The sequence below is a fragment of the Lagopus leucura genome, unplaced genomic scaffold (genome assembly GCF_019238085.1).
Source record: "Lagopus leucura isolate 7727_CA_CO unplaced genomic scaffold, USGS_WTPT01 Super-Scaffold_73, whole genome shotgun sequence".
NCBI classification, from domain to species: domain Eukaryota; kingdom Metazoa; phylum Chordata; class Aves; order Galliformes; family Phasianidae; genus Lagopus; species Lagopus leucura.
The window spans coordinates 22,890,178-22,917,929 of NW_024962252.1; the positions used below are offsets into that span (position 1 = coordinate 22,890,178).

A 27,752-nucleotide genomic window follows, 5' to 3' on the forward strand; every position below is an offset into this window, starting at 1 on the left:
ATACAGATTTAGGAGTGTGTGTGGTGCACTCGATCCGTCCTTATTTACTGAAGAATGACTTAATGTATAGATGTACATAAATGGGTGGTTTCCTTGCACCCAGTCTACCACTCGGTGCTGGTTGTCGCTTGTGTCATACTTGTTATGCACACCTAATGTGAAGGGTTTTTTGTATTTTCTGTTTTCATTTCTTTTTACTTTTAGAAAGGGATGCTATTTGTGCTTAACTACTGGCTGCTGGCAGTGTTGGCTGCAGCTGTCTGAGCCAGGCTGGGGAGATGAGGGACCAGCAGTGCTCAGCAGCCTGCATCCTTTGCCACCTGGACCCGCAGCGTGAGGAAAAATAGCAACGCTTTGAGTTTTTTTTTGCTGAATCTCACCTTGGTGTTGTTTCACGCAATGAAACTGAAAAGACCCTGCAGCCTGCCTTACTTCGAGCAGCAGGTGGCTCCCTTTCCTCTGAAGTCTGGCTGGAGAGAGAAAATCTGGCCTCGTTCCTTCCAGTGCCAGGGCTCATTCAGCAGTACAGGCATGTTTCTGGTGTTGTCATAGGAAGTGGGCTGTTTTCTTTTATTGCCTGTTTTAAATGGTTTAACACCGTGTATAGTAAATACTGTGCTTGCCATGGATTGCTTAGAAAATGAAGATAGGAAAAAGGTCTGAGAAAATACATCAGCAGTGCTAACCTGAGCTGCAGCATTTCTTCATGGAACATTCTGAAGAGTTATGAACTTTTATAGGATATATTTAAAAAGTTGTCTGATTCCGAGTTATTTGCATCTTTTATTGATCTCTTGTTACTAATACTGCAAGATCTTCACTTTCAAACCATCTTTTAAAAGATAAGTAGAAGAGAAGAATAGAGAAGTACAGCCTTTAGCTGTAAGAATCAACTGATTACTCCTAAATAACTGGAAGTGACATAAACAGAGTTCAGTCTTTACTCAAGAAGACTGAAAATTGAAATATTTACTTCAAAGTTGTCTAACTCTTCTTATACTCAGTGCAGTGTTCTATGGTAACTGTTGAGTCATGGCCTGAACCACTGATTGAGCACCTGGGAAAGGACCCAGCAGCCCTGGGAGCACAGGTGAAGGCAATTCAGCTGTGTGACCGGAAGGGTTGGAGCCTGGCTGCACCTCTCTTAGATCCCATCTAAGGGCTGACTGCTAGTGGGGAAGAATCTCTGGTTGGAGATCTGTTCTTGCGGGAGTCTTTTCTGTGAACCTAGATATTCAGAGATGGGTGAGCACTTTTTCTTTGAAACACCAGTCTACCTGTGCTAGTCCCTTTGCTATTATGCTCCTCTATTGCCCTTTTACTGTGTTAATCTTTCTGATTGTAATGAGTGTATAGCATTTTTATGTTTTAAATGGTTAATAAGGGTGTTTATGCCTTAGAGAACTTACAAAATGAAAGAATGTTAAGGTGTGAGATCAATTAGACTGAAAAAAAAAATATCAGAAATGCAAATGCATCCAAGCAAAAAATGTCTTGGGTTTCCCACAAAAGAAGAGGTTACAGTCAATCAAAAAGGAAAAAAAGAATTCTTCTCCTTGCTATAAAGTTGAATACAAAGTTATTACTAAATCATGCGTAAGATGATGTTGACCAGATCAGAATTGGTGTTTGGGACTCTGGCAGTACAGCGTGTTTTCATCTGTTTGAAAATATTCTGCCTGTGGCAAGTGCCTTAGGGCTTCCTGTTGCCATGGCTATCCTTGCATGGAGGTCTGTTATCATGGCTACTCCTTCTATCACTGGCTAGGAGAGGCAGTCCATGCAGTTTAATTTTGGGTATTGACTGTGGCTGCAGAAAGCCTGGGACTTCCCACAAGCAGCACTGCTTTCAGTTAGAAGAGAGGAAACGTATTGCATCCTCTACAAAGCACTCCTCTGGGTTATAGAGCAGTGCTGAACTGGAGTCAGAGAAGTGACTTAGGCTTTGCATAGCTTAAATTGTGGTGCTGTGGCAGCCGGTTGGAGTATCTGAAGGAAGCAAGGCAACCTTGTTGTCTAGACTTCCTTACTTTGAGATATTCTTCCTGATGGAAATACAAGAAGCAATGACTCTGGACATCTCTTATTAAACAGCTGGCCTGTGTTGAGGGCACTAACCAGCATATGGCAACAAGGATTCTTAGTTCTCTTCTGTCTGTTCTACCTCTGAAGTGAACCTCAGACAAGGCAATGCATTGGGGCTTTGTGAAATCCTTCTTTTTAACAGTAGTCACTTCTATGTGACTACACGTCTATGCTCAGTATCCCTGACAGGTTTGTCTTTCCCTATTTTACACTATCAATTTTGGAACCTATATAGGATTCTTCATCAAGGAGTTCCACAACTGAACTATCTCCTCCAGAAATGGGTATGGTCTCTGAACCCTTTGTGAAGACTTTTCTCTCCTTATGCACTTGTCTGTTCACAGATACGTTAGGCTTTAAGGTGTTTTACCAGTGGAGGCTCAGATGCTAAAATATGAGGAGTCTGCGGGTTTGAAAGACTATCTTATGAATTCCAGTGGTGTCCACAAATGTGGACTCATTCACAGCAGTGAATCTAATTAATTTGAAATTATGTCTAATAGTGCAGGATCTCTTAGACTGTTTGAAGGAATAGAGAATGGCTTTGCTAGTTTTTACCAGCAGGTGTCTAAGGAGGATGTAAATAAATCTGAAGATTCTCAGAAAAAGTTTACTGAAGATGGTATTCAGATGTGCCTAGAAAATACGTTTGCTACAAAAAAGGCACATCTCCTTTGATGTTGACTTGAAAAATATTGAATTGTGAAAGAGCAAATGTGATGTTTTTTTCTAAAGCAACTTATTATAATGTAGTTCAAAATTAAGCCTCCAATTAGTCATGCTTTGTTTGAAAATAAACATAATTTGTAGTAATTATCGTAGAATTACAGTATCATTTGAGTCGGAAGGGACTTCTAAAGGTCATGTAATGTTTTCATAACGGAGTCAACCTGCAAATATTTACATCTGAGAAATGTACGTAAAATATACATTAAAAACTTTACATAAAATACATTATGACTTGTGTTTAAGGCATAGGAGTTCCCACTTGCCCTGCAGAAATGTCAGGAAGAGCTGGAGGTCACCCTGTGGGATTTGACAAACGTATACTCCTGCTAGTAGATGAACAACTAACTGATTATGGTTAGTGAATCTCCTATAGGTACACTGGATGTAAATTTTCGTTGTACCTCACTGAGGGAGCCAAAAAAGTATTACAACATGTAAATGCAACTTGTACTTCCTTACCACTAAGTCTCATGTTGATTGTATTATATGCTGTAAAAAAGCTGTTTGTCCTATCGTCGAAATACTCTGTTCACTAGAGAAAGGGAAACAAGGGCAACAGGAATTACTACAGTCATTCAGATAGCCTCCTGGTTATTATTTATGTGACTTTTAATTAAGATGAAAGTACATGAGCATTGCAGTTAAGCATAAATGAAATGCAGTTAGAAAATTCTAAGTGTTTCAAATGTAATAAGAAATACAATTGCAAACCTTTGCGCTCTGTACCATCAGGTTTTGCTGTCTCTGTCCTTGAGGTTTTCAAGACCCTTTTAGATAAAGCCCTAAGGAATCTTGCCTGACCTCAATGATGGCACTGCTTTGGGCTTGACCTCCTGAGCCGCCTTCCTCCTTGAGTTTCACCGTGGTCCTGTGATCCTGTAACCCTTTTCAGGAGGGAAAACCATCATCGTGTGCACTAGATGTTTTAAATATAGGTTTTCCTTGTTTGTTTGAATGTGTTTGAAGTAAATTATTGCTAAGGAAGTAAATGAGGAGAAAAGAAGAAACTCCCACAAACGCTGTTAGCGGTTGGAAAAATCACAGGGTGAATCTTTAGTCTAAAAGCATGGGTAGGTGGCCTTAGAAAATTGTCCATTATAGGACGCATTTCAGGGATATTACAGGGATTTCCAAACGTTCTGTTGCTGCAGTAAGATTTGGAAAGATACAGCTCTTGGGTCCGCACCCTCTTCATTTAAATAAACACAACTGCCGCTTTGGGTGGTTGGCAACTGAACAAGCAGTTGCTTTTTGAACAGCGTGAATGAATTTCCTATGGTGGCATTTCTGAAGGGCTAAGTTTATTTAGATGTTGGCTTATTTGGTGACCTGAAACATGAAACATTTACTCAAGTCCTTAATCACCCTGATTGGACACCTCGCCACCCCCCTTTCCTGTAGGCAGTGTGGTGAGAGTGAGTCTTCAGGGAGAGCAACCGGTATTTACCTACGTCTAAGCTAAACATAAAGTTTTATGTAAGTTTTATAAATAGTTTGTGTGTAGTTTTTCAAAAATCATTTTTTAATCACTTGTGTCTATAAGGAGCTGTTTCAGCCACTATAGAGACTGATTCTGTGGAGGACAACTTGTATAACGTGAAATTATGTAATTGTAATATGGGTGCCATCTGAGATAGACTGTTCTCAGATGTTTTACCTGCATATTTATCATCTGCCTACCTCTGCTCAGCAGCTATTTCTTCATAGTAGCTGGTTGGTTTGAAAGTGAAGGATGTCTTTTTCTTTAATAAATTTGAATCTTTTCTTGCAGAAAAAAACCCAAACTAAAACACAGTCACAGTTTTAGCCTTTGGCCAATTTCCAATGAGAAAGTTTGTTTTATTTTTGGGTGGGTGGGTGGGGGGGGGGGGGGAAACGGTGTGCAGGAGACCATGTCCTAGAAAACTTTTCATTTTGTTTTTTGTTTTTTTCTGGTGTTGATCTTTTCTGGAAATGCTGAGATAGAGGAAACCAGGACTGAAATAATACAGTCGCCACCATTGTTAGGTGCTTGTCTTTCCTTCCTGTCAATTCTGTTCAATTCCTTTTGCATCTCTGTCCTTTCTGGGATAGATTCTTGTTTCTGTGTGTGATTTTGGTCTCTTGGCTCCAGAGCAACTTCATGTTTTTTTGGTCGTATCTCTTGGCAATCACCTAGCCTAAGCTGTGTTTTGTGGAATACAGCATTTCAAATAGCTCTGCCTCTATGCAGCCTGATTACTTGATTTAAACTTTCAAAAAGCCAGTCAGGTTTGATAGAAATACATGATATTAAGCAGCAGCCACCACTTTCCTTGGTGTTGTGCCCAGGAAGCAAATCTGCCCCTAGTGGTAGCACATGCCTCATTTCTAACTTCCAAATACCTGTCTTTTTACTCTTTTCTTCTAAAGCTTAGTATCTGATTTTTCTTTTTCTTCCCACAAAAGTGTCACAAAGGCCCCTCTCAGTCTTCTTAGTCAAAATATGTATCTATTTAGTCTGTTAGTTTAGGGTATCGTCTCCACATCTTGAATTGCTTTTGTGTAAAACGTGGGAAATTAGGTTTATCTTTGCTTTGAGTTGCTTTTAGGCCAGTCTCCTTTTAAAGAGAAGCTGCCTTTGCCTACAAGCATACACAGCAGTCTATAAAACAGGCTGCTGTGTGAAAATCCCCTTTCTTCCCTCTCTGGATGATTGCAGTACATAGCTAGCACAGGAACACACATTCATTAAAGATGGCAGGTTTTATGTACGTAATTAGAAGTGAAGTTATAATGTATAAGTGCATGTGTTACAGCAAGCAATGATTTGCTACTACTCTGTGATGACATTGTGGAAACTGGTTTTAAAACTAACTTTGTTAAAAGCTGCAGTCTACACTTACAGTTTAATTGTAGGATCTAGTTTAAGGTAATTGAATCCTCAGGGAATTCTCTCCTTTAAACTGAAACAGAGTTAATGCACACTAAATTGCTTAATTAAAAATGAGTTTTTCTTGGATGTTTAAGCAGCGTTTACAAAAAGGAGGTAGAGGTGGCACTGACCTCTCAAAAACCCTTCAAAAGTAAAGGAAATAAGGGTGGCTAAGATAAAATGATTAATACAGATAGGTAAATGTGATTTCATTATATGTAATTGTAACAAATACTGCCTTAGGACAACAGATTTTTGAGGACATCTTGGCATCATTTGTGAATGTTTGTGAATGTTTGTACTTTCTCTCACTTTCACTGAAATAGCATGGTTATACGTGTTTTAGCTTGTCCCTGCAGTGTGGCTGAACATTTAACAGACAAGAAAAATGAAGGTGTAACTACTACTATTAAATAAAAAGGCATTGTGTGAACATGTTTCCAGAAATCCATTCTGCTTATGTATATCAGATAAGATACAGCATATCTGTGAGAGGTAATGGGCTAAAGGCAGCAAACGTCGTGAGAAAATTGGTTCTTTGTATCAGAACCTCAGAGATTTGAGTGACATGGAGAATAAAATCGTGGATGAGTTCTGATCCTGCTGAAGGCAGTGATTTCAGTGCCATTCATTTCTTTCAGTCCAAGGGTCTGCTTTCGGGAGACCCAAAAAAGAAACGTGAGAACTCAGGTGTGTGTAGAAACCTGCTACGGACAGTACAGTTATCTGTTCTGTGAACCCTCAACATGTCAGCAACAAGGAGATAGGTTCATTTGGTTGTGCTTCATTGTGGTTCCATAAGAATCACCAGCTGCCAAGCAAGAACTGTTGTTCTGGGGGAAAAAAATGGGACAGGGCCTCATTTTCACTCTGTTATGGTTCTTTATGCGCTGCTCACTCTATTCAAAAGGGTTGTAAGGGCAGGGAGCTGGTAACTGAGGATGATCTTGGATGCAGGGAAATTCCTAAGTGTCCTGAAACTGTCCAGTGCACAGCCCTTTCATTCCTGTGCTGGATCCATGGCTAAGAAGGATTGTTTCTAGAAATAATCTTGTTCAGGATGCTGGTGTGGCTCGGGGAAATGGCTGTGAGCAGACTGATGCTTAGAATAGCCCTCAGCTTTCTCCAGCTTTTTTTCCTCTGGAGATTCATCTGTTCTCAAGGTAAAGTCTAGAGAAGGAGTACATGGGAAAACATTGTGAAAATAATCTGCTCCTCTGCTAGCTCTGTGCTAGTGCCAGGTTTATCTTAAATAGGCAGCCTGTAGGCCTATTTTGAGTATGGACAGCTTTGACCTGTTTTACACAGTTCTCAGAGCTTTTGTTTTAAGGGGAGATGTGTCTCCAAATAGTTCATTATTAAAATGTAATGATTATCCTCAATGATTTGAATTTTGTTGGGAACTTTCCCAAGTACGGTTACAATGTTAAAGTTTGTTTTTTTCCAAACAGCTGGAACAAAGTCTGTTTTTTCAAGGTTCAAATAGAGCTATTTAATGTACTCCTAGTAGAAGCTGTTCTGTCCTGAAGATTTAAAAATGTTCGTTGTTAACAGTTACTGTGTAGCGAATTCCTTCTGGTATTTTGGTACTCAACAATTTAGCTTGGAGAAGCTTAACTTTGAAGGAAATGTTGGATGAAAGATTAAGCTTTTATTTTTCGGCATCTACTTTGCTTTAGTGGCAGGTTTTGCAATAGGCAGTAAATACTCACTTGTAGATCTGCTCATCAGACTTCCACCTTTCCCACAGTACAATTTGGTTATTTCTTCTTTAATTCCCCATTCCTTTTAATCTTATTCCTAAAAGTAAATCTCTCAAAACTTCATGAACTTTTAGTCCTCATACCCTGACACATTTGATGCATTTCATAAGAGATTCGATGCATTTCATAACCCTCAGCACTAAAGGTTTTGGGGGCATTTCAAAGAACACATTTAATGTAATGCAACAATATAATATTTTCAGCTTTGATCATGTTTTTGATGGGTGTGATTAAGGTATACACAAGTAATTTATTAACACAAATATGACAGTGTAAACACATAATTCCAGGATAATAGGCTCTTTTTATGCTATATTAACTATAAAGAAGCTTCTCTTCTATTTGAACATCACTGTTTGCTTGTTCTCATGCCAGCCTGGAACAAACAAAACCAAAGCCTGGTATCTTCAGACAGACCCTGAGCCCAAACTTGTTCAAATATTACATCTTTTTAGGTTTGATTCTTTGCATTCTCATTTATTACACTTATGTTACGCTTATCTTATGTGTTCTGGAGTTAGTGATGTATTATCTACTTGTCCTGCCTTCCTTTTTAACATTTAATAGGAATTGGTACTTGTACAATGGAATTCACCTGATTAATTTAGAAAGCCACTTTTAAATGTCTTCTCCTTCAAATGTAGGTATTGTAATGTGCCATATAAATCTGGTATGAAGAGACATGCTTCTCCCCATTGTCTATTCAGCAAATGTGAATAACAAGACAAAGACAATAGAGCCCATGTTGGACAAGGTGAATCCTACCTGTGGTGCCTGGAGTAACAGTTCAAGTTGGAAGCAACTTAGCAAATGACAGTGTTTGTCGAGAGAAGTGTCTTCAGGTAGTAGGAAGAGAATCTTAATTGCAGTGCAGACCAGTTTTTCATGACACTCCACCCTGTAGCTCCGGGCGAGTTTCAATGTGTGGCACACCCTGCCTCAGCACAGCGTAAAACACTTTGACAAATTCCATCACCAGAGTCTGCATCAGAAGTATTATTCCTGTGCACTTCAGCAAGAGTTTTGTAGCCTACATTCCTGTCAGTACTCTCCTGAGAATGCAGATTCTTCAGACTCACATACAAGCAAAGAATGTATCCTCCTAATACCATGGCATGATCTTCCACCTCCCTCTTTTTAATATTCGATATAATTCTTGTTTGCTTGCTGTGAGCGATGAAACAGACTTTTGCTTCCTTCTTAGTTCCAAGAGTTGCTGAATCACAGTTTCTTTCAGGACCTCATCCAAAGCCTATTGAGAGTAATTAAAAGATTTTTTTTTCATCAACAAAATGAGCTTTGTTGCAGGCCTTGGGATCAGTGATGCATAAGACAACTGGCTAAGCTTATGAAAAGATAGAATATTGTGCTGGAAGAGGCAATGATGATCTTCTAATTCGAATTTCCATATAACATAGCTCTTCAGATTTCCTCGAATTTGCCTCATTTCGTGGAAAAATGCTTTGCTTGCACCAAAATCTGGTTGAGTGCCTGCTGAATCTGGCTGAACCTATTCTGACCAGCCAAATTCACTGTCTGATGCTAAAAGCAGGACAGGGCACTAACCACTCAAGTCCTTGCTGATATATTTTGTAGAGATTTTTGCCAGTATTCTATACCGTAATGCTTAGGTTTCTACCTTTACAAAAAGTGCAGTTTTCTTCAGGTGATATTAGAGAAAAGCAGACTTTGCTGTGCACTTGTTTATTTCCAGCCTCTCTTAACACAGTTAGTAGTATTTAGTATGTGCCAGATCCTTGATTTATTAAGGCAGAAGTTGCTTTCTAGTCCCATTCAGGAATCATTCTGGTTTTCTGTACTTCAACATGTTCTTGTTTGGAGTACTTCTAGGCTCAAAGGTGTAATTTCAGCTCATACTGATGCATATATTCAGGTTAGATTTAAACTAGATAGCACAGGAACAGACTGCAGTGTAATTGTTTGCCGCCTGAGAATGTAGCTCGAGTGCTAGATGGGTTTTGCAGCCTTACAGGCTCTGTCAGAGAATGTGGAAGATTAGCAAAATCAGATTACCGGTGAACAAGGAAGGTGTTAAAATTGAAATTTCCCTTGTGGTAACATATCAGAGATGAGTGTAAAACTCGAGTCTGGTAACACTTGCTTAACTCCAGAAAGTGACAATGAACAGAGGAGGATTTTTCAGCTGGCTTTCCTGTTGGGCATGCTGAGCACAACGACTACCTGTTTCACCACCCAAATTGTGTCTCCAGAGTATCCACTTCACTGGCTTGGAGCAGTCAAAGATTATTAAATCCTTTCATTCTAGGTTATATGCTTTCAGAATTATTTCTAATACGCACAAGTCTGGTCCAAAACAAATTTCCCTCACATGGTGATCTCAGTAAGTTGCTGTGCAGTCCTCTGCTTCCAGTTCTGTGCACAAATTGGTCTCTCAGGTGTTTGTCAGAGCCAGGCATTTAAAACCTACTTAGCCCTGAGACAGTGCCAACTGGCTGCTGCTGTGACACTGCAAATGATGTTGCCTGGGCTAAGGTATTCTGTTCAGCTGAAGACAGATATCCTAGCAGTTTAATAAGATTAAGGTCATCACTTTAATGGGCTTGTTCTGGATGGACTTTTTTTTTTTTTTTTTTTTTTTTTTCAGCTGAGATTATTTTGTATCCCAGAAGCTGGTGGGTATAGGAAGGCTTTTAAAATACAGGCGTTCTTCTGTTTGCATTTGAGCAATTTAGCACACGCTGAAGTGCTGTTGTTTTCGTTTGAGTTAGCTGTCTGAGCTAGATCAAACTAATTAATGACATGTAAGTGCATAACGAGAGCCTACCATACACAGACATAAACGATACTGAGCAGATTAACGAAGTGCAGTGTCTTTAAGAAATGGAGCTTCAATGTTGCTGTGGGATGGGATCAAACACTTCACTTCTGTTTATCTGTTTCTTATCAGTGTTAATTTTACTTGGGCCAAGTCAAATTGTAATATTAATTACTAAGTTGTAGTATCCCTTTCTGCTGTAGGATTTCTTTGTTGGCGTTTCTGTAGAAGAAAGATCAATACGTACACAAAAATATCTTTTAAATAATAAGCCCATGGGAGAAAAGAAAAAAGAAAGGTACAGGTCCACAAACACTGTTGCATACTGGGCAGAATCTGTGACATTTGCAAGCACTTTTGCTAACGGGCTTTCAGGATACATCCATACTAATGAATCAAACGGTGCCAGCAAATGTTCTTGGGACTGCAAGTTCATTGTCTCTGCCCTCGAGCTGTCCTTGGCATGGTTATGTCCTGGCCAGAAAGTGCTCTCCTTCAGATTTTCTGGTGTGGTGTGAGGGTCAGTGTGGTCCAAGGGCCGTACCCAGCAGGAGGGCTGCAGGTGGCTGCACTGTTTTGGAGGCTGAGAGAGCTCACCGGTGTGACAGGCGTGGTTGAGCAATGCTGGTTTCAGCTACAGCGACTGTAGAAATGTGAACTACCGGAAGCCTGAGCACCAAGCCCAGGGTGCCTGGGCTGCAGAATTCATTAGCACATCTTCCTACCATCTCCACTGGAGTGCCAGGGAGCGTTCATCTTCCCTGCATGATTTCCACAAGCAGCAAGTGAAAGGTTTGCACACAGCAGCAAGCCTTTGCCATGGCATGTACCTCTGCAAGTGAGGAGCTGCCAGGAGCTACCTTCATGGCACCAGTTGCTCTGAGACCAACCTATCTGCTCCTGCCACTGCAGAGATGTATTCTGGAATCACCAGTGGTGTGAAGATGTATGCAATCACATTTAAAAGATGTAAAAGGTGCTGCAGCTGTCTGGGATCCTGTTAGAGTGTGCAGTGTTTGTGTACGTGTGCTGTTTGTATCTGTTTTTCATAAGAACAGAGCAGCGAGGGGGGTTTCCCTTCTGGGCTCCAGCTGTGTCTGCATGTACAGGACACACCAGCTTGGCACTTCTGACTTCAGGAACTTCACAGTGCGTTGTGCAGGAATGCAAAGGTTCAGATGAATCAAAGCATCGTTAGCTGTGCTTATCCCACACGGTTACAAGCAGCACCCGGGCTGTCAGGGCTGCAAAAAGCATAGGGCTGGGTCCATGAGAGCACGCCGACATGACCTTATTTTGCAGACACCGGGCACCGAGGCCAACCCACCCAGAGCGCCGTTACCAATCGCTTCACGTTCGGGAGCTGCGGTGATCGCAGCCTCCGAGCCACCTCCGCCTCTCTCAGACGCGACCGGAGCTCGGCACATAGCGGCGGCCCTGCGGGCTGCCCTCAGCCGTCCGCCTGCCCCCGCCTCTCCCCCAGGCCGGCCTCGGGAACGCCCCGCAGGGTACTCGGGCGGCAGCCGTCGCGGCGTGACTCACGGCGGGGCCTCTCCTCCCCCTCCCCGCCCGGCGCAGCGCAGCGGACGCGTAGCGCGCAGAGAGCCATGGCGCGGAGCCGCGCCGCTGTTCGCCTTCTCCTCTTCTTCCTCATGTGCGGCTCCGCCGCGGCTGGGTACGTGGGGCCGGGGTGGGCGGCCGGGCTGCCCGGGGAACATCGCCCCCGACCCGGAGTCTGCGAGAGGACGGCTCGGAACGCGTCCCGTTGGCTGGACGCATGCCGCTGTCTGGGCTAACGCATCTCTCCCGCTCTCTCTTTTGCAGACCTACGTTCCTGGTGGCGGCTCCCTGGAACATCAGGCCCGGAGCCAGTGTCACCGTCGGGGTGGCCCTACTGCCCGGCAGCCCCGCGCAGGTCGCCGTGCGGGGAGCGCTGCTCAGGGACAATCAGACCGTGCTCAGCAGGGAGCTGATCTTCGAGAGAGGTAGGGGCCTTACACCTGCCTTCTCCCATATTCTGTTATTCTAACAGCGCCGCAGCTGCTGGAAAGTGCTGAAATACAAACTTGATGTTTCCAACTGGGGGCTGCTATGGGATGTAGTCTTGTGTTGTGGCTCTCTAACCAGGCTGGGTAACAAATGATTTTTTTACTCACTGTAAACTTAGAAAGCAATCAGATGTCAGTGAGGTGTTATATGATGTGGCATCTTCAACATGCCTGGAAGTGCTCAGGTCATTGTCATGGCGTCACCAAAGAAGAGATTTTTGTTGGTAGGCTTATTGCAAAGGTGCAAAGTGTGAGGATAGCAAGTGTGGAACAAATGGTTGATAAAGCATCTATGCCTGGTGGCTGCAAATACTCTGAGAAAGGGAGAGCTTGACTTCTAAGAAAGTGAGGATCTTCATCATAGAATCACAGAATATCCAGGTTTGGAATGGATCCGCAAGGATCACTGAATCCTGCCTTCACACAGAACCACCCAAAATTCAAATACTATATCTGAGAACATTGTCCAAATGCTCCTGCAAAAACTCCAGCATCTCAGGGCCATGCCCACTGCTCTGGGAGCTTGTTACATGCCTGCTGCCCTCTGAGAAAAAGAACCTTTTCCTGATCTCCCACCTGACGCGCCCCAAGTGCTGCCATGCAGAAGCTCAGTGTGTCTGTGGAAAGAGACATTTTTAAGAGTCAAAAACTGAATGGTGGGACAGCTTTGGGACTAAGTCAACTCTGAAGCAACCTGGTTTAATTGCTCCTCCGAGGAGTGGTAGGGGACATTGTGACATGTATGAGTATTTGGAGAACTGACATCCTGGTCAGTGCTCGTGGTAACTGCCAGCTGTGAGCAGGAAATAGCAATGTGCTCCCTGAGAACTGCCCTCAAGGGAAGGAAGATCAGCCAGCTTTCAGAGTGCTCTTTGAGTGTTATTTATATCACCTTATACTAACTCTGGCTTTTTATTTGTCTAAAGTAGAGTCACAGGGCAGCATGAAGTCCTAGAAAAATCCACCCTGCTGTAATGAACTTTCTTGTTGCTAACTGTCATTAATATGGATGACTTAATTGTAAACATCATACCATCATTTCAAACAGAGACTGCTTCTCTTCACAATCCATGTAGAAGATAGGCTGTGAGTGTGACAGAGTGCTTTTGATTGGATCAAAGATGTCATGCCCACATGATGCAGAAATGTATCTTATCAAAACCCTTTTTGCCACTTCAGCTTTTCTGTAAAAACAAATGTTTTGCGGAGTTACGTACTCTCAGGTCTTACTTTGGCTTGGATGTTGTTTATCCATTCTAATTTTATGGTGGTGTCAGGTATGTCCTCCAGCATCCAATATAAAAGTATACAGCTGAAACAATGTTCCCGTTGTGCCGTGCCTAATTAAAAAAGAAAAAAAAAGAAAAAAAAAGTGTTAATTCCCAATTCAAACCAAATTTATACCACTAATCTGATAGCCCTGGAATCTAATACTAAGAGCTGTGATGTATGCCTGAGGCTATTACTTTAGGCAGACCAATTTGCTAGCACCTAAAGCCTGCATGGGAGTAAAATAGGCTGCCAGTCATGCTTATGGTACTTAATTCATCATAGTATACTGTATCCTATACTTAGCTGTTGTTTAGTGAAAAGTACCGTTCAAGTCTATTAGGCTTGACATAAAGAAGGAGTGAGTAAAGGAACAGTCAGACTGAGGAAAAAGAATGGTGTAGTGCATTACTTGAAGTGAAATTCCTACTAAGCATGACATATATGTGAAAACAAACAAACAAAAAAAACCCCAAAAAACTCCGTGGCCATCCGTTCTTCAAAGTGAAGTAATATAATTTGTTAGTCGTTTTTTCTCTGAGCAAATATGTAAGCCAAGAATAAGAAACTGCCTTATAACAGAGGCTGTGATGTTAGGGGCGTTTCCTCAGATGCTGCAGGAATAGAATTACTCAGAGGGAAAGCAGTTTGTCGGATGAAAGCTTTAAGGCTTTACCTTGTTTCCTGGAGGCTAAAAAGGCTTTGAGGTAAGATACGTAGCAATGGTGCTGTAACTGTGCTGATCTGAGAATTTAGCTGAATCAAATTCTGTGCAAGTTTTATTAGGCCAGCTGCCGCAGCTGAAGAAAAAAATCCAAACATCTCCAGACACACAAAATCTTCTTTAAATGACATCACCGGTGCATATATTAGTGGCCAGAAAATACTGCTTTATCTGTCATTTGTGCCCATTAGGTTACACAGTGGTGCTACTGTTCCTGCGGTGCACATGAGTTTGGTGTTATTCCCCCATGCCTGTGCTAAATAAGTATGAAAGAAGGCAGCGTGTACCTGCGGTTGTTGACTGTGCTGGATACCCAAAAGCTGGGACTGATTCCCTGCCTTGGGCAGGGCACAACATTCATATTGCCTAAGCTGGCAGCATTGTGCTCTGTAATTTTTCTCGTGAGGTGTTAGCGAGAGTGGGAGGGTTATTGCCTTGAATAACTGAGATCTGATCTGAGGGAATCATTGTTATTTTGCTGAATTTAGGCAGACAAGTTCTCTGATTTGGTGTGCAAACATCTGTGCTGCTAGAACTGAGCTGGTGCAGAGCTGCCATTAGAGGCTAAGGCTGGAGGACAGGCTGTGGACAACTTTTTGTTAGTTTAATCTTGCAGACAGAGCTCAGCTGGTTATGTAAAGGCAAGACCTTTTGTGTCCCTATCTGATAAAATGCATCTGCAGTTGCTTGAAGTTAAGGATGTGCTCTAGCCCTCTAGCAGCAGCTCAGCATAGTAACATGCTTGTCTTTGGATTTTTGAGTCAACTCCATTAAAGGATCTTGTTGAATTGGAGGCACTGCTATTCTTTCTTCATATAACATAACTCCAGCTTTATATGAGAAATGGAGCACTTGCCCTCTAATGGTTGATTGAACATTCACTGGTTTAATGTTATTACAGGAAGTGGAGTTTTGATTTCTGAGTGATTTGTGGAAAACCGACCACTAAAGACTGTGGGAGTGGATCTTGGTTCACATCTCCTGCCTGCTTTTTCATGTGACAATGGGGATGGAAATTAGCAGTTGCAATATATTCACAATATAACATAATCATGAATTATGTTCATTAACAAGTGGCAAGTTTATAAACACTGGAGTGAGAGTGTGTGCATACATCCATTTAAACAAGCTCTGATGCTTTAAGCTTGGCTCAACATAGCAGAATCCAGATGTATTGTAGCAAGGGAGATTGTTTGAAGGTCAGTGTTTTGGTACAGAAGTTACTCAGTTTAATTGTAATGAAAACAAACCCAGTGAATGTCTGCAAGCAGAGTATTGCTGCTACAGATTAACTTTGTATGAGCAAATGCAACAAAAATTGTCAGTGTGTCACTAGGAGAGAATATGTTTCCATCATCTGCAGGAGGCTCAAGGAGAACACAAAAGCAGTAATTCAAGCTGATTCTGCGTACCATACCGAGCCTTGACACATTTTCTATGGAGTTGCAGTATCAGAAAAATCCTCACTGATTGAAAATGACTGCAGAAGAAAACAGTGACTTACATGCAATCTGAGCTGTTGGGTTTTCTGGGTCAACAAATAAAAATGATGAGAATAACAGAAAAGCAAGTTAAATTTTATGCATGAATAGCTTGATTTTCAGTGATTACAGAGAAGGGTGGTTCACACCATGCATATTAATCCTCTGATTGATCAATAAGGATGTAATTTGAATTGGCAAGTATTGTTGTCTTGCCAGGTTTGCTACTTAGACATTGCAGTGTTAGTTACGCCTTAATTGAGAAAGCTTCTGAACACTGTTTTTTATTTGTGGTGAAATACTTCGGAAAATACAAATAGCAGAGAAGTTGAGAAAACTAATTAAAGAAAGGCTTTCATGTATAATGGGGTGGCATCATTAAGTGACTTCATGAACAATTTTAATTCTCAGGAGTGAGATCTGGTTAAAGCTGGTAATTAAGACACAACACAATGCATTTAAGGCATGGTGAGTGAGAAGCACTTTTGAGAACTGAAGAATCTGATTTAAAATACTTCAGGTTCCTTGTCACTTGCTTGTAAATGTTAATTAATTTGCACTGCTTTTCTGTTTCTTCAAGTGTGCAGTTAACTTGTTGGCAGAAGGAACTCTGAATTAGAACATGGTAAAAACTCAGCCAGGGTTTATGAAACATTACAGACTTTGTGAGAATGTCTGTCAGGTATAGACTTGCAGCAATCGTCCATACAGACAACGGAAAATCTGCTTTTACCAGGAGGCATGCTTTGCATACTTAATAATATGGTTCTGACCACGTTAGTATATGAAACTGAAGAAGACTAGGGACTATGAGTTGTAAAGTAACAGCTAAATGAGAATGAATGGCCTTGGTCCCTTTTGTTAACCTTGCCTCTGTGCCCTATTTCTGAATATTTATGGCTGATTCCTCCATGACTGCAACATATATCCTGAAAAATATGAGTCTGGAGTGTAAATCATTTTGCTGAGTTTGCTGGGAAAGCTCCTTTCTTCCTAACTATGTGTGAAAGCCTAAAAAGTGAAGCAGCAGTAGAGCAGGAGCACCATGTTTTCACATGTGTAACCTCCAAATGTATGTGTAATTGTTTTTCATGATGAACAATTGCACGAAAGTTATCAATATTCAGCACGTGCAGACAACTGATGCAAAATCAGATAAGGGAAGGTTTGGTGGAAAGAGATGATGGGGCTGAATCCAGAGGCAAGGGAGCTAGCTAGCTGAGAAGAGTGCAGACTTACAGACTTCTCTATTGTTGGAGCACATCTAATTAAAAAACACAAGTTTCTGTGGCTGTTGTTCAACCTGTTTGAGATTTCTTCTCAGAGAGTGTGGTGATGTGTTGGAGCAGGCTGCCCATGGAGATGGAGTCACTGTCCCTGGAGGTGTTCAAGAAATGTGGAGATGAGGCACTGAGGGACATGAGTTAGTGGACATGATGGTGATGAATTGGCGTTTGGACTTGATGACCTTAGAGGTCTTTTCCGACTGTAATTCTATGATTAATTCCAGTTTATTTGTAACTGTCCTGTCAAGTAAACTGCAGAGAAATCAAAACATCAATACCAACCAATACTTGAGCTTTATCTGATTGACTGTATGGTGTTTGAGGGTCGAGGGAGAGAATCCTTCTTTGGCTCAAATTGTTTGTATGAGGCCATTCTGGTCACCACATCTTTCAATGCCATCAAACTGAGCAGTGTGAGGCAAAATGAGCACAGCAGCCTGCTTTGCGGGACCTTGAAGCAGGGAAAGGGTGGAATAAAGGCAAGTCCTGCTTGACCAACCTGATCTCTTTCTATGATTGAATGACCCATGAGGTGAATGAAGGGAAGGCTGTTAACATAGTCTACCAAGACTTCAACAAAGACTTTGTCACTGTCACCTACAGTATTCTCTTGGAGAAGCTGATAGCCTGTGTCTTGAACAGGTACACTCTTTGCTGGGTAAAGAACAAGCTGGAAAGCTGGGCCCAGAGAGTGGTGGTGAATGGAGTTAAATCCAGCTGGCAACTGGTCTCCAGTGAAGTTCCTTAGGGATCACTGCTGTTCATTATATTTATTGATGACCTGGACAAGGGGATTGAGTGTGCTATCAGTAAGTCTGTAGATGACACTAAGTTGGGAAGAAGTGGTCATCACGCTGAGGATAGGCAGGCCCTATGGAGGGATCTGGACAGTCTGAGTCACTGGTTTGAGGCCAGTGAGATGAAGTTCAACAAGACCAAGTGCTGGGGCCTGCACTTTGATCATAACAACCTTGTGCAAGACTACAGGCTTCAGGCAGAGTGGCTGGGAGACAGCGTGGAACAAATGGACCTGGGTGTGTTGGTTAACATTCAGCTGAGCATGACTAAGCAGTGTGTCCGGGTGGCCAAGCAGGCCAATGGCATCCTGATTTGTATCAGAAATACTACAACCAGCGGGAATAGAGAGGTGATCATACCCCTGTACTCAGCTCTGATGAGGCTGCACCTCAAGTACTGTGCTCAGTTTTGGGCCCCTTACTACAAGAAAGACATCAAGGCCCTGGAGTGTGTCCAGAGGTGGGCAGTGAAGCTAGTGAGGGATGTGGAGCACAAGTCTTGTGAGGAACAGCTGAGGGAACTGGGATTATTTAGTCTGGACAAAAGAAGGCTCAGGGGAGGCCTTATAGCTTTCTACAACTATCTGAAGGAAGGCTGTGGTGAGATGGGTGTTCCTGTTCTCTGCATAACTAGCAATAGGATGAGGGAATGGCCTCAAGTTTCAGCAGGGGAGGTTCAGATTGGATATTAGGAAAAACTTTTTCTCCAAAAGAGTGGTCAGGTGCTGGAATGGGCTGCTCAAGGATGTAGTTGAGACACTGTCCCTGCAGGTATTCAAGAAATTCAGATGTGTTATGAAGGGACATGGTTTAGAGAGGAAATATTGGTGGTAGGTGGACAGTTAGACTAGATGGTCTTGAAGGTCTTTTCCAACATTGATGATTCTATGATTCTGTAATTGGTTCATAGTAGGATTGGTTGCAGGGGGTTGTATCTTACAGAGAAGTGAATGGCAACTTGTCTGCATGGGATTGCCTATTGCTTGTGTGAACAGAAGGATCTTTGCATCTTTTAGGAAAGGGAGGAGAGAGGGAATAAATGAAGTAAAGACTGTGAATTTTGGAAAGAAAAAAGAAATGCCAGTGAACAGTTGAAACTGGGGAGAGAGGTGTTATCAGAAATAATGAGTTAAACAATGGGAGAAATCTCTTGAGTGATTAATGTTAATGCTGTAAGTGTACATTACTTAACATAGCAGAAGAGTAAGAAACAGTCTTACAGTCTTACTACTGATTTAAAAAAAAAAAAAAAAAAAAAGGAAAAAGAAAATAAGTTGTGGAAATGGAAAATGAGATCAGATTACAAAGGTTGAACATAAAAGAGCAGCATGGGTATGAAGGGATGAAATTGGAAAGGCCAAACCGTGAATAGGAAAGAATGTGCAGGGTAGGATTTAAAATACTGTATAAGTAGCAGGAAGACTACCAACGGGTGTGGCTTGCTAGAAGGACCTTTCTCAGTGAAGCTGAGAGGCAGATGAGTGCTCAGTCTTCATGGAGAGGATCAGCTATTATACAATCTATAATGCAACTAGCTGCAGTGCCAAGGAAGTAAGGCAACAAGAGGGGAACAGGTTGAAGAGTACTTGGTAAAGTAGGGATTTAGGTTGGATAAAAATATCTGCAGAATATTTAATGAATGGGTGGAAATTTAAAAACTGCTAGTGGATTTTTGAAAGCATGAATGAAGAGAAGGGTCTGGAAGATCGAAAAAGTGCAACATTGAAAAGTCTGTCTATGGCTCTGCTTGCATGAAGACGTGTTGACTTTTTGAGCTCTGAGCCTCACATTACATATAGGCTGGGAGAGTACCCAAGGAAGGGTCATTTTATATGCTTGTGCTTTGCATTACTCAGGTGTCTGTCCTTGGTCATTGCTGGAGACAGAACCATGGGCTAAATAGACTTTTGGAATCTCTTTCACATTCTGGAAAACGTGTAAGGAGACATTGGAGGAATTGGTGTGAATTGTCAGGGCAAGTGTCTGATAGACCTGGTTACTAATCCTCAGGAAGATAAAAGTTAGCTTTAAAGAGAAAGGAGTGGGAGCTGAGAGTGGGCCTCAAAATGGATCTGGAATGATTAGAAAGAAATCCAAGCTGATGCGCTGAGGAATAGAGAAGTACCTGCAGAGGTAAGCAACAGCTGGGAAATAGTTGAGTCTCCAAGTCATACACAGGTGGCTTCTCTTTCAATGACTCTTTATCTGCACTGGCACCATGCCCTACTGTCCTTGGGTACTTGTTTGTGAAGACGGAGATGAGAACCTGTGTGCAGAGGTTGAATAGCACATGGCAAGCAACACTGCTGGTCCATCTAGTTTCATTGCTGCCCCAGTGTCTGCATAGAAAAGTGCCAGAGTGACTGATACCTTTTCCCCGACTTCTCCAGTTCCCTGGAGGTGCAGCTGGGAGGCCCATGAATTTATTTTGAGTGGTTAAGGAATTGTATTGCCCTTACACACTGATGAGGGAAGGCTCTGGTATTATTTTTATATATCTAAACAATTTTGTGGTCTCAGAAAAATTATGTGGATTTGTCATCGCAGACTCGGAGTGCCTTCCAGAAAATGGAAGAAAACCATTGTAAAAACAAACCCTCTTCATTCATTGCCTCTTGGAGGAAACTTAAATAGTACTCGAGTGTTTTATTTTCAGTGAAGGAGTGACCTTGAAATTTTATTCCAGCTGCAGCAATTAATGGCATGGGGGTGGTAGTAATACCACCAAGCATCTAGTGTAGACAGGCTAAGCCATATTCTGTCCTGCTATGACTTCCCTGTGTTTTAAATCAGAATAAAAACTGCAGCTGCTCTAACTTGCAGTAATAGAGGCTTTGTGTTTATGATCCATTGCAATTTCCGTGAAGTAATGATGGCCAGCAGTGCCGAGAAAGCAGGGCATGTCCATCAGTTTGCATATGTGTGCAGACACCAAGGGAAAAGTCAGTTAATTAAATTAATTTCCCATTTTCTTGTGAAGAGGCTTAAGTCTGAGATTCTTTTGAATTGTATGCATGGTTTTGAAGACTGGATCTGACATCAAGAAAGATTGCTTTGTAATATTCCAGACTAGTCTTCCTAACAACTGAAGAGTTATAATTGCTGAGAATAATGTTGTTTGGCTGTAGTAGGCAGCAATAACTCAGATGTGGAGCATACGTGACAAAAAACCTATGGAAGGTCTCAAGAAAAATTTGGAAAGAGCCTGTGCTTGAGTTTCAGTCTCTGGGCTGGTAGCTGCGGGGTGGCTAAAGGGATGATTTAGTTTTAAAAATATGAAGCTGTTCCCTTTTCCTACCCAGCATGCAGTGTTTCAGATAAACCACAGAGGGTTTTGTGTACTGTGTTCTTGCTACTGGCCTCTCTCTGACCACTTGGCTGAAAGTGGTAATAATGTCATCTACAAAATTGGTTGTTGTACTTTAGAAAACTGAGCAGATAATTAAATATCTGAATGAGGCCCCAGCTCGAAAATGAAGGGAGAAACGCCCATGTATCTGCCCCTGAAAAGCTGGTGAATAATGCTGTGGAAAGAGCAGAAAACCTAATGTTGGCTTGTGGAAGGGGCTGGTGGGTACAGTAGCACAAGAGCAGAGATGCCCAACATCAGCAGTGGTCCATCTGTCTGTCTATGAGATGGGGACAGAGTGGTGTCCTCAGGAGTGGGTGCAGGGCTGAACTAAGTGGGAGAAATAGGGAGGTAATGGGCTTTAATCACAGACGCATCTGTGCATGTTGCTTTCTTCTGTCCTCCAAAGCTGCAGTGCTCCATCTCGTCATGCACCTCAGATGAGTTCTGGTCTCGTTCACATTTTTCCTTCTATCCTTTTCTGCTTTATCTGTAGGCAGAACTGCTGTCCTGCCTCATTCCATTTATAAATTTTTAGTGCTTTCAGCCTCCAGAATTGCAAAAAAGGCTGAAAGGGAGCAGTAGAAATGGGCAGTGGGGAGTAATGAGTGGCTGTGAAGGAAATGGCGTGTGGTGCTGGCAAGCAGGATGCTTTCTGGAGCCTTTACTACAAGTTTCTTGTCTTCACTGGGCTTTGGATGGCAGCCTGAGTGTGTATTTGAGTGCGTATTTGATCACTGTACTGTATCTCCAACTAACACCTGGCCCAAATTTAGCCATAGTTGAACAGCAGTGGCTCACATGGTCTATTTCAGGCTGCTAGCATAACTAGGAAGTGCTAATTTAGGATAACAGGTGAGAAGTATATCACATTTAAAGAATTTAAACTTCACGGATTTGTAGGCCTTCTTTCATGAGTAAAAATTTTTTACTCTTTGGACAGTTTAGCTCTTGGAATTTATACTTCTTTCTTTTTTTTGGAAATCACAAAAATAGTGTATATTTTGGATAGGAAGGAAAAACTGGAAGGACAATGAAGAGCAATACTTTTCATTTCTCTGATATTAGAAGTATTTTTTTTTTTTTTTTAATAGACCAATCAGGTGAAAAAATTCCATTTGCCACTGTAAAGAAAATACTTTTTTGTAAGCATTTCCTAAATGTGTATATGTGAACACTGCTGCCAGAAGAAAGCTATGACATCACTTCAGTGTGAAGTGATTCCAGTTATATTTTCACATTCTCTAATGGATCTGAGAAGAAATGAGGACGTAGATAGGAAAGGTTAAGTGAGAAAGTCTGTTTGCAGCAGTGCCTGCTAAATAGGCTAGAACTTAGCTTTAAGACCTGAATTTAAGTTAGCTGCTAACTGCTGTTGTGCTGATTTATGTTGGCATGAATTCTGGTTAATCATGCCAAGTCATAAAGTCATTTTTCTGGAACGTCGATCCTTTTTTGGGAGTGGAAGCTGAAACAGGAGTATTTATGTCTGTACAGATGTAGATGGGGCCTGGCTGTTTGGCAGAGGGAAGACTTGGGAGGTCTGTGAGTATGCCTTGCAGGGCATGTAGACCTGGGCCACAGGCTTTGTTATACAAGGGAAAAGTCGTGTAATGCTGAAATTATTTGTGACGAACCACTGGAAACATATATATATATATATATATTTAAATCACTTTGAAGTAACATTTACATCTGGTCCTAGTGCTGTTGTTGTCAGCTTAATAACAGGTAGCATAACTTTTAGTTCAGTTGGAAGGGACCTTCAAAGACCACTGAGTTCATCTGCCTGACCACTTCAGGGCTAACCAAAAATTACAGCATATTGCTGAGGGCATTGCCCACATTCCTCTTGAACATTGATAGGCATGGAGCAGCAACCACCTCTCTGGGAAGCCTGTTTCAGTTTTTGACTACCCTCATGGTAAAGAAATCTTTCCTAAAGTCTAGTCTGAACCTCTGGTGCAGCTTTGTATTGTTCCCTTGCTTTCTAACTGTTTGCTTTGCTAAAAGGATAGACTGCTAAAAATGGTACAGTAGCAATGTTCATTTAAAAAGATGATTTAATTTCCCACTGCCCTCTGTGCTAGTGACATTGCACTACCCTACTGCCTTTTCTTCCTCTTTTTCTGGTTTGTCCTAAATAGCAATGAGTCTATGAGAAAGGAGGATGGAGAATATGAATTTGTTTCCACGGGATTTCCATATCTCCTCCCATCTGCAGGAGGGAGAAAAATTCCCCTGATTAGATGTAGCGAGGACTCATCTGATGTCATGTGTAAGTCACATGCAAGTGTTACACATTTTGTGCAGGTAAAGGTATCCAGCTGCATGGTGGCAGAGGATCCACAAGAGCTGCGCTTTGTGCTAGCTGCTGGATTCTGGATAGCTACTTAAAAACATGAGGTTTCTGCACCATTAATTCATCAAGTGGATTAGAAAAATATAGTGAATTTCAGCAATTCAGCAGTAACATAAAGGGAGTATTTGGGCTGTTGCTCCTGATTGAGAGGGGCTTTGGCCACCTTTTGGTGCAGCTAAGTGGAACTTCCAGGGCTCAGCTCAGAAGCTCTGAGAATGTGGGAAAAACATGCATGACAGTGAGACAGACTTACTACAACACCAGAGACTTTCAGATCTGCCCAGGCGTCAGTTCCCATCAAAATAATTACATAAACCAGTGGATTACTAATGCCCCAGTGCCTCTTCTATAAATTTTCACTGTCTGGGAACAAGATGACACTATGGACTTGATCAAGGAAGCCAGGCAGCTCTCTAACAGTGCTTTTGGGAGGGAATGCTTTCTGAGTCACACAACTGAGAAGTGACTTCGGTTTAAATCTCCCTCCTCCCCAGCTGTTTCCCATCTGCAGCACAGCTGTACCTGGCTCAGACCTGCTCTTAGGTCTTCCAGGCTTGGGAATGTGTGAAACCCAATATTTCTAGCACCATCCTGTCTTCCCCGCTGCTAGCAGTACCTGTGACTGATGAGGAAGTAGTTGCCACAGCCGTATTTGCTCAGGGAATATACTATGAATGGATGTGCTGGAAATAACTTGTGGAAACCACCTCTGTTTGTAGCTGGGCTTTTACTCTGGTTATCATAATTGTATCCGAAACAGCATTTCCTATAGCTTAGCATTCTTTAATTTTACTTCCTAGATATGAGAAAACTTGTTGTGTTGCTTCTGACTCTGCAACATCATCATACCTCACGCTGTTTGAGCTTCAGCATATGGAAAACAGGCTTAATAATAAGACCTAGTTGAAGTATGGGAAGTACTTTGAAATAGCTGTGTTCTGCATGATACTCATTATCAAGTGATGGTGCAAGCAGGCACTGTTCTGATTAAAGAGCTGCGAAGTGCATGCAGTGCATGTATGTATTAGTATGGGTAAAGATGGAAGTAGAAACCCAGAGGAATAGACTATGGTATGATTCTCTATGAATATAACTTCTGTTCTTGGTGCTTCACTGCATACTGAAGCCACTGCTATAGCCAGTGCTATATTTAGCTAGCAATACTTAACTGTGTGCACATCTACTTGCATGCATGTAAGTAAAGCTGTTCTTCTCTTAATAACTCTTAATAATTCTGTGATTCTGATTCTGTGATTAACTGATTTTCAGTAGTGACAAAGGTGTTTTTTTTTTTCTGATGAAGTGATGTCATAGTTTGTGGTTGTACAAAACTAAGTTTTAGCACGACCTTATTCACACATTCCCATGCAGAGTGATGGGAATTAGAGGAACATTACTTCTCTAATTTTACTTTTAGTACTTCTACTTTCAGTATACAATTGAGAAAAATTTCAGGAGGTAGCTTTGTACCATCTCTGTTGTTGCTGGTTTATTCTGCAGCCAACCTCCTGTACCAGTGACATATAGTCCCTTATTTTTTTTTTTCCCAGTTAGCAGTAACTGTCTTTTGTGAGTTAGAAGGACATAAGTTTCCTCTAGCCAAAATGATGTCCCTTCTCAATAGGATTATTTGGGCATGGAGTTCTTTGGGTAGATGCTGGAAATGAAGTCAAGTAATATACTTATGCACCAGGTACTCTGCAGCACTGTGTAATTCCTTTCCAGGAGCCTCATGTGCCAGGCAAGCTTAGCTGTTCCTTGGTCTCTATGACACTATGTAGTGGGAATGCCTGCTCTGCTTGTGTGTTTTGCCTGGGTTTCCTGGCTGTAAAAACCTGCAAGGTCAGTGAGGTTGCTGAGAGTCAAGGATTGCCTGGACTGCTTCTCAAATGAAGAGGATGGAGGAATGGCAGGAAAAACTGTGGCTTCAACAGTAGCATAAACATGTTGAAAAAACTGTGCTGTTCAGGGCCAGATGCTACCCATCCTTATTAAACCATTGAATACCAGAATGAAGTAATTAAGTGTGCTGCCTGCAAGCACCATTAGCAGGATGTGAGTCACTTGATTTAACCCAAGTTATAATTTGAATGGATGGCACATGCTGAATGGGAGTTTTCCTTTAGCACACTGACAGCAGCAGGGACATACTGCTTTCTATCCATCTAGACTGCCTTCTACTTGCTAATGTCAAAGGAAAAAAATGTTTTAAATCAATGTTTACTGGAGTTCAGATATCAAATAAGTGTTTTGTTTTCGAATGCAATGAAGTTCTGGATCAAGGGGGTCATTACATTTTCCCACCTGTAAGAAGGCTAGGCTTGATGTTCTGGGGAAGTAAAAAACCCTGGAAGTCAATAGCAAATTTGCCGCAGTGACTTTCAGAATTGCAGCATGTATTGTAAGAGGCAGATAAGTTCAAAGTTCTGCATCTGGGTCAGAGCAATCTCAAGCACAGGTACAATTGGGTGGAGAATGGCTAGAAAGCAGCCCTGAGGAGCTGGGAGTGTTGGTTGATGAAAGATTCAGCAGGAGCAGGCAATGTGCACTTGTAGCCCAGAAGGCCAACTGTATCCTGGGTTGCATCAGGAGAAGTGTCACCAGCAGGTCAAGGGACTTGATTCTGCTCCTCTATTCTGCTCTTGTGACACCCCACCTGGAGAACTGCATTCAGTTCTGGGTCCCCAACACAATGAGCACAGTGTTGAAGCAGGTCCAGAAGAGGGCCATGAAGGTGGTCAGTGGGCTTGAGAACCTCTCCTACAAGGTGAGGCTGAGAGATTGAGGCTGTTCAGTCTGGAGAAGAGAAGGCTCTGGGGAGACCTTACAGCTGCCTTCCAGTACCTAAAAGAGGGCCTACAGGAAAGCTGATGAGGGACTTTTTATAAGGGCATGTAGTGACAGAACGAGTGGAAATGGTTTTAAACTGGAAGAGGGTAGATTTAGACTAGATATTAGGAATAAATTCTTTACTGTGAGGGTGGTGAGACACTGGAACAGGTTGCCCAGAAAGGTTGTGAATGCTTCCTCTCTGAAAGGCCAGGCTGGATGGGGCTTTGAGCAACCTGGTCTAGAGGGAGATGTCCTTGCCTATAGTGGGGGGATTGGAAATGGATGATCTTAAAGGTCCCAAACAATTTTATGATTCTATGATTCTATAAAAGGCAATACAGTGATTTTTTTTTTTTTCTTTTTTAATTATCTCAGAGGTAATATTCAGTTGCCTATAGAAGGCAACTCTGTCAGGGCAGCAATTCTATGTAGAATGTATGTAACCCATATGCTGGGTGAACAGTTGAGTGAAAAATAGATGTGAACCCATATCATCCTAGGAATTATAAAAAGATGTAACTGAGTGGAAATTACAAAATTATTCTGTTGATACACATGAAAAGTGACCCCTGCAGTGGTTGTACTACTCATTTAAATTATATGGTACTAATAAGAAAATTATTAAAATGCATTTTTTGCCATTAAAACTGTCAAGTATGTCTGAATGCTAATAGCTATAGGTTTTGTTAACCCCAATATGGCAACTTCTTTTCCAACCTCTGTTAAAAAAAATTCTGTTAAACCAAGAAAAAATTGGCTAGCGATGCTGAGATAAGAGAGGTGATGGCAGTGAAAGGCAGCACCATTAAAGTCAAAAAAAAAAAAAACAAAAATAAAAAAAAAGTTAATTAAAATAAAAGCTGTAGCAATTTCAGTATTGTGAGAAAATTTGAGGTCACGCTATTTGAAATAGTTAAAATATTAAGTTATATTAAGCCCTGCATAATGATATAATAGTTAAGTGTTCCCAAGGTGATGTAATACAGTGCGAATGGTTAATTCTGTGTGCTCTGTTGTTTGAGGGTGGTAAATGCTGTACGAGGCTTTGAAAACTTTCTCTAGCTGCAGAATTAATAGAAAATAGTAACTCAGGGGGAATAGAAGACTGAATAAAGATGTTTCAGGGTATGTGAATGCGGGGGAAACAGTGGAGAACACAGAGGTCTGCTCCCACCAAATGTAGAAGTAACATTTCTGCAGTACTGCTCTGGGTTTGTACTTTTGCAACCCTGGAAAAGGTATAATGTCTTCCATCAGCCACATAATAAGAAAGGAGTGGGGTTGGATGTATGTAGATGAGAGTCAATGCTCAGTGAAGAAGTAGGTTTAGTTTGTCA

General features: G+C 41.7%; 1 protein-coding gene across 1 annotated transcript in view; it reads left to right on the top strand.

Annotated features, from left to right (window-relative positions):
• The first annotated feature begins 11,874 nt into the window (after window positions 1-11,874).
• The window catches only part of CD109 (CD109 molecule), an 82,740-nt gene continuing 66,862 nt past the window's right edge, over window positions 11,875-27,752 (top strand). Inside the window, exons 1-2 of the mRNA XM_042892536.1 lie at window positions 11,875-11,942; window positions 12,092-12,252. Of these exons, the coding sequence (XP_042748470.1) occupies window positions 11,875-11,942; window positions 12,092-12,252 (229 nt within the window). The remainder of the gene's footprint in view (window positions 11,943-12,091; window positions 12,253-27,752) is intronic.